Source organism: Gavia stellata, chromosome 8, assembly GCF_030936135.1.
Source record: "Gavia stellata isolate bGavSte3 chromosome 8, bGavSte3.hap2, whole genome shotgun sequence".
NCBI classification, from domain to species: domain Eukaryota; kingdom Metazoa; phylum Chordata; class Aves; order Gaviiformes; family Gaviidae; genus Gavia; species Gavia stellata.
Genome location: NC_082601.1, coordinates 44542001 through 44548833, shown reverse-complemented (window position 1 = coordinate 44548833; position 6833 = coordinate 44542001). Strand labels below are relative to the sequence as shown.

The window sequence follows — 6833 nt, the reverse complement described above, 5'->3', positions numbered from 1 at the left end:
TTTCTCTTTGCAAAAGCTGCGATTTCAGAGATCAAGTTGGCAGCTTCAGAAGTATACCCTCAGCTTACTTCCTCACTAGCTCTTCAAACCAAAACCACCATTTTAAGGACACGCACAGTATTTTGTGACATTTCACTTATTTTTTTGCTGTCACTAGCGATATCAATACACAAAAACAATGATGAAACTTAGCAATTATATAGCTCTTTATATTTTCAAATCTCTGTACAAACATTAATTAAACAAAGCAAGGTAGTATGCAAAACAGTCATTGCTTAGAATAATCGACCGATGGGTTGTGCTTCAGCAGTGACACTGGGATAGGAACAAGTGTGCTGTAAGGAAAGTGACAAACCACAGGTAACATGAGGTCTTATCTTCCAAGTTGGGATTATGAATGGAGAAAGTGCGTGTTGAGGACAGTATCTGAGAGTGTTCTTTAATATCCTTACACCAGGTAGGTGAAGCTAATGTATTTGCACTATCACACAGGAAGATTGGGGAAGAATAACTGCTTAATGCAAATAATATACAGCAATATATGTATATAAATATATATTCACACACATATTTGATCTTGAATTTGTTAAAGACGTCTCAGCCAAACTACAACAAAAATTATATTGGTATGATAACAATGAAGATATTAAAAATGTAAAAAACACTGCAGTGGCCTCGACTGCAGATCTTTCCCTCCAGAGAACAGAAATTCTTTAAATCATTACACCTGCCAAGGCCGGCTGCCCTCGGTACTGACAGCAAACACAGCTCGTAATTCCTCTTTTCTGGAATGACTGAAGAAAACAAAACATAGCTACCCATAAAACTCATCCCTGCACATGCAAATGCTGTTGGCACAATTAACTGCCCGTTTATTAACGGGCAATAGGACAGACCTTTGGCTGCAAAGGTTCTGGAAAACACTGTACATTGCATGATCCGAGGAGAAACTCAGGTCCTATCTGCTCTCCACCAGCTCTGACAGGTTCAGGATCTCAGCCACAGCTGGTTTTTTGCAGCCCCCGTAGGTTTGTATCATTCCTACCACAACCAGAGACAACGAAAGAAGTTCTTTTATCAGAAGCACCGTAACAGCTTAGGCACGTGATGCTAGTGGATGTACTTAGGGAAAATTGGGCCTTAGTTTTACCCGCCTGGGTGTGCCTTAGAGACAAACACCTGCCTAGTGATGAACCACACACAGCCTGTGGCTGTAAATACCCAACCTGCCTGCCACAGAGACCCATGCAACCGTCTTCCTCGGGGCGTCAACCCAAAACTGTTGCAAATAGTCTGAACCAGCAGCAAGCCCAATGCACCCTAAAAGCTTCAGATTTGCACGCAGCTGGGGCCCGCCTGTGCTGGGATATCTCTAGGAAAGGCGGTGGCCGGGAAGCACCGACTGCTGAGCAGACAATTCATTTGGCCCATGCTCCCCATCTCCTGCCCAACGGCCTCTCTAGCGGAGAGCAGGAGGGAGCAGAAATCCCATCCCATGCCATCATTCCCACTTTAGGAACTAGAGAATGCAGCAATTTCAATTTCTCTCTCCTCCCGCTCTGGCTTCAGTCAGATGCTGACTCAGCAACAGCTGTAGCACATCAGACTGAGCCACCAGCAGGACAGGGACCAAGCCCAGGCCACCGCACCGGGGTGCAGTGGGGACCTGTCCCTGCACCAGCCCCCTCCCAGCCCCGCAGCACCGAGTCCAGTGTCCCTTCCAAAATCCACTTCACGTCCCTTTCAAAACCTGTGCCTGTTAGCTCTAGGTAACCCTGGGACAAACGCCAACTCCTCTCCAAACAGGAACGCGCTAGGCAAAGATGCAATCTTTTAAACTCAACTGATATCACTTGGTATTAGGAAAAAAAAAAACCAACCAAAAATAAAAAACACACGGTGATTCTGAGACAGGATAATTATATTTTACACATTTTATTACTGTGGATTCTTAGGTTTTAAATAACAGTAGACATTTTTGTTCTGACTGTATACCTGAATTGCAGCTCTTCTTTCTTTTCAGTAAACTTTGGGATAGTTTTCACAGTGGACATTTCACGATGATAAAAATGCAAAGAATTCAAAGCACAACTTCTCTGCAAGCATGAGTCTCCCAAGCATTAAAGCCTAATTTAAGGAATGGCAATAATAATCTTCGCTATTTAGAAAAACATTGATATTTAAAAAAAAAAAATCTCAATTATGTGGCAACGATGACTGAGTAATTCTTAGAACTGATTCTCCATTCCTGGTTGGTTATTTTTTAAAAAAAACAGCTTGGTTTCAAAAGGCAGCACGACTCTTCCATGAGATGCACGCTCTGCTTCGTGCTACCAAGCACTCTGAACCAACGGCTTTATTTCATGCACGTTTTCACTGAGAAAGCAGGATGAGATTTATTTTTTTCCCTTAGCTCAACGGCACTCAGACATTATGGAACTGGACTGATGAAATGCAACACCAGCTCCAAGATCCTTAGACTTTCAGCTGCAAGTTATTTTAGATTTAGAGGACGTACAGAGTAATAGCACACAAAAATCTTCTACTCCTGAGTTTTCTATGCAGTAACCAGTCATGAAAATATTTCTCTAGACGAGGAGAAGGTCAAAATCGCCAGCTGTACAGAAACCCTGCTGCTGTACGTTCCTAAGTACGCAGAGTCACGATTACCAGTTGCTAACAAGCTCCTGAACACAATACGCTTCACACACAAGCGGTAAGAAATAACCTATAGTTATTCCCAGGTCCTGAGTACAGCCATAACCAATATTTCAAGTGTTAAGCTTTAGGCCCAAATTTTCTTAAAACAATCCTGCAGAACATACATATTTCAAACATCTATATTTAAAATGATCTATTTTATTAACCTACAAACTTTATTATAACTAGACTGTCATCTGGAGAAAAACACCTTAAATTAGATTTCAAGTATTCATCAACATTAAAGTTGTTACTCTTTATTTTAAGTCCTTTGAAGATCCTGAGACAAACACTCATATTCAATCAAAAAGACGAGAAAAAAAAAAAAAAAGAACTGAAGCAGCTCCCAGATCAGCATTGCAAGTCCCTGGGCAGGCCAGCACCCATCCACCCAGCCCAGGCTTTTCAGACAAGACCCCTCAGCCACCCAACCCACCGGGGAGACTCGCAGCTCCCAACAGAAAGCTCAGCCACAAAATTCAGCAGCTGCCAGAAGCTGAGTCGTCTTATCTTTTTGCAGTCGCTTGAAATTATATACATTGCTATCCGTTCTTTCTCGGTGACGGTGATTAGTGAGGAATACGGGAGCACCAGCAATCACAACTCTGCCTCCCAACTTCTTTCCATGTATTAGCTGCACAAAAAGGAACAGGCAAGTGAAGGAAGCCAAGCAGTATTTTATTGACTCCCAGAAGACAGATATGGATTGCATACAACCCTGGAAAACTTCTTACTTTTTAAAATCCCAGAATTATAAACAAGAGAACTCATTCCTCATAAATAACCTGACACCATTCCTTCGTCAAAAGGTTTTGGCATGGAACGTATTTCCTTTACATTTTAATTTTAATTGTTCATTTGAACAGCTTAAAAAACTATGTCTATAATAATACTTAAATATATTGCTCATCTTTGTGACTTCATAAAAAAAATAGTTTGAGCTAATACTTTCCTAGTCGTCAAAAAAATCCAGAGAGACACCAACTTTTGAACAACCACTTCAGAAAGATGGGTGAAAATAATTTGCTGGAAATTATCAACAGACTTCATATATCCATAGACTGAGCTCCTTAAAAATGTGCATTTCATCTAATAGCAGTAATGATCTCAAGAAAATGCATACGACGCAACCAGCTTTCCCTCGATCCTGCAGAAACATGTGCACGTATTCAACTACAGCCACAACAGAATTTCTGCAACATGAACGAGACAAGGTTGATCTCAAAGGCAGATGCCCGAGCGGCTTGCAAAACCTGACCACATACAATTAAATTCCTTCTAGTTTTAGAACAGGTCAGTCTAAGCCTCAGTCGGATGACGACCGCAAAAGCCTTGTTGGGCTGGCAGAGGCCATGGGAGCACTCCTGGTTTTAATGAGAAGCGGACAGGGTGGCTTAAGTCACCAATGAAACTGAATTAACTCAGCCTGTCTATTGCAGCTTGCAACATTTGTTCCTCTGGCATCTGGAAAAGGCAGTAACCTCTGGAAGCATCACAGTCTTTTCCGAGGGGATCACTCGGCCACAGAATTGCTCGCCTTCCCACAGCAGTGCTCGCTATTATCCATAATACTGCCAAAAAATGCATTGTTTGCACCTCGATGCATTACTTCCAAGACACTAACCCAGAGGATTCAACTAATGCACAAGCAATTTTCAGGCTTGATCATTTTTTGAAGTTGAAAACGGGTTCCTACTTGAGCAATAACGAAGCAGTACATCTCCTTGGCATTCATGATCGGCCAGAAGTTCTTTTTCATCGAAGTCTCCAGCACCCCAAATATTTGCTAACCCCCCGGAGATGCTGGGGCTGAGGTACGGTAACTCCAGTTACAGCTTCACGATACACAGGCTTTGGCCATGAAGCTGGCTGAAGGGACCCACGCTCCACTCCACTGCCTCCGCAGATGCGCCAGCACAACTCTAAACTCATCTCTGACCCAATGTGGGTCTAAAAGTAACACTTGACTTCAAAGCACGGACCAGCCCGCTGATCTGATATCCCGTGCGGCACAGGCAAGGGGTGGTGGAGCAGAGGGACAGGAACCAACAACTGGAGCGGCGGTGCACCGATTTGGTTCTGTCAGGCGAAATCCCACGTCACAAAGCATCACCTTCATCATTTGCAAAGGGAACACGGAGGATGTCTGAGATGCTCTTCAGAAAGCACAGGTGATACCTGGATGGGCATGAGCCAAGGTATGTGTTTGGACACACGCCACGCGGGCAGAGAAGCGATACCAGACACTGTGTCATCGCTCTTAAACGTCATGTACTAAAAAATGTTTTTAAAAATGCCTTCTATACACCAGTTAATCAAACTGATCTCACAATATTTCCCTTCTATCTTACATTTTTACATAAAGCAGAAGTTTCTACACCTTTAGGAAAAACACCTTTCTAAGTAATCGTCAAAGCAAATGAAAGCATGTTTGAGAGCAACTTACCTAATTAGCTTCATGAAGACCATCACACATGTAAAGCCAAAAGGCAATGAAATCTCAGAGACACAACAACTTGGGTGAAAGCAGACATAACTCACAGGAAAGAAGTTTTAACAACTTTTTGTTGGTACAAGAGCTTTTCATTTCTTCGAGAGGAGAGCAATCAATACCCAGCAAGTGACTGTTTTTGGCAATTCAGGCTTAGTGCCCTTAAAATGAGCAAATTTTTTTTAAGTTGTCATACTACCATTACAGTTACAATTGTATTTTGATGAGTTCCTGGGATATACAAATAACCTACTTCTAAACAGGTTTCTGCACGTTATAGACTAAACTTAACTTACAACTAATTATTTTGCTCTTTCCAGTTTACAATGGTAAAAAAAAGGAAGACTTCACAATGTGTGTAAATGGGAGGTAAATGTATTTTTAAAAACAGAATAGAAAGCTGCATGTTAAAAACTGGGTCACAGACTAATAAATACATACATCAAAGACATGAAATTTTCAGCAGCTGGTTTTAAAGAGCAAGGAAGTGGGGAAAAACTAGCTGTCCAGACTCCATTCTGGCTCTGTGGTCTATATGCTAGAAATATCTGCAGTTCAAAACCAAGTTAACAGAGGAGTAGAATCAGCTTTGTCACCTATTTTCTTTTAAAAAAATTAAGCTGCTTTCTAAAAGTGTCGTGTAAAACCTAGAGAAACTTTCATTTCTTCATGCACTTGATGACATTGAACTAAAAATTGACATTATTTTAACCCAGAAAAAATGAGTCATTGTATACTGTAAGGACAGCCTTACTGCAAGTTTTCTACAGTAAAAGTATTTCTAGAAATACACCAGAAATTACTTTCCCATAACAAATTATACAATTATGTGTCAGATCACCGCTGAGTTTCAATACTTAGGCAAAACAGAAACAGTTACTATGAAGTTTCAAAAAAAAACAAAGGAAAAAACCCAACTCCAAACAGTAAAAAGATGTTTTGACTGCTGTGGAGATGCCAGAAAGCAATGCTGGACGCCAGGAATTTCCAGAACAACCCCCTTTCCAAAGTGATGTGCAGTCTGTGAATTAGACCGTGAGAGAAAACTGATCCTGTTCTATGGGCTTCTCCACCCAGGCTCCAAGTCCTGCCTTCAGGAATGCTTTAAACAAACACTCTTTGGCAGTTTGATACTCAGTGGCTCCTTGCTTGGTTTCGTGGTACAGGTTAGGCTTGAGGATCTTTGAGCGCAAGCTGGAGGAAAGCTGTGTGGATTAAAGACAAGAAAAGAAGACAAGAAACCATTAAGCCAAACAGTTTGAGAGTGACTGAGTTATTAAAACAACTATTATAAAACAAGGTAATGAACTACTAAACCAAATCACAGAATCACACAGAATCACTACGGTTGGAAAAGACCTGTAAGATCATCAAGTCCAACCATCAACCCAACCCCACCATGCCCACTAAACCATGTCCCGCAGTGCCACATCCACACACTCCTTGAACACCTCCAGGGATGGTGACTCCACCACCTCCCTGGGCAGCTTATTCCAGTGTTTCAACACTCTCTCAGTAAAGAAATTTTTCCTAATATCCAGCCTGAACCTCCCCTGGTGCAACTTGAGGCCATTTCTTCTTGTCCTGTTCTTGTCCTGTCAATGTTCAGGCGAAAGCAGACAAGTACACAGTACTGTACTTC

At 41.8% G+C, this 6833-nt stretch overlaps 1 protein-coding gene across 1 annotated transcript in view; it reads right to left on the bottom strand.

Moving 5' to 3' along the window:
* Window positions 1-5252: 5252 nt before the first annotated feature.
* ADARB1 (adenosine deaminase RNA specific B1) overlaps window positions 5253-6833 on the bottom strand; it is a 59815-nt gene continuing 58234 nt past the window's right edge. The window contains exon 10 of the mRNA XM_059820132.1: window positions 5253-6396. Coding sequence (XP_059676115.1) covers window positions 6220-6396 — 177 coding nt within the window. The 3' untranslated portion in view covers window positions 5253-6219. The remainder of the gene's footprint in view (window positions 6397-6833) is intronic.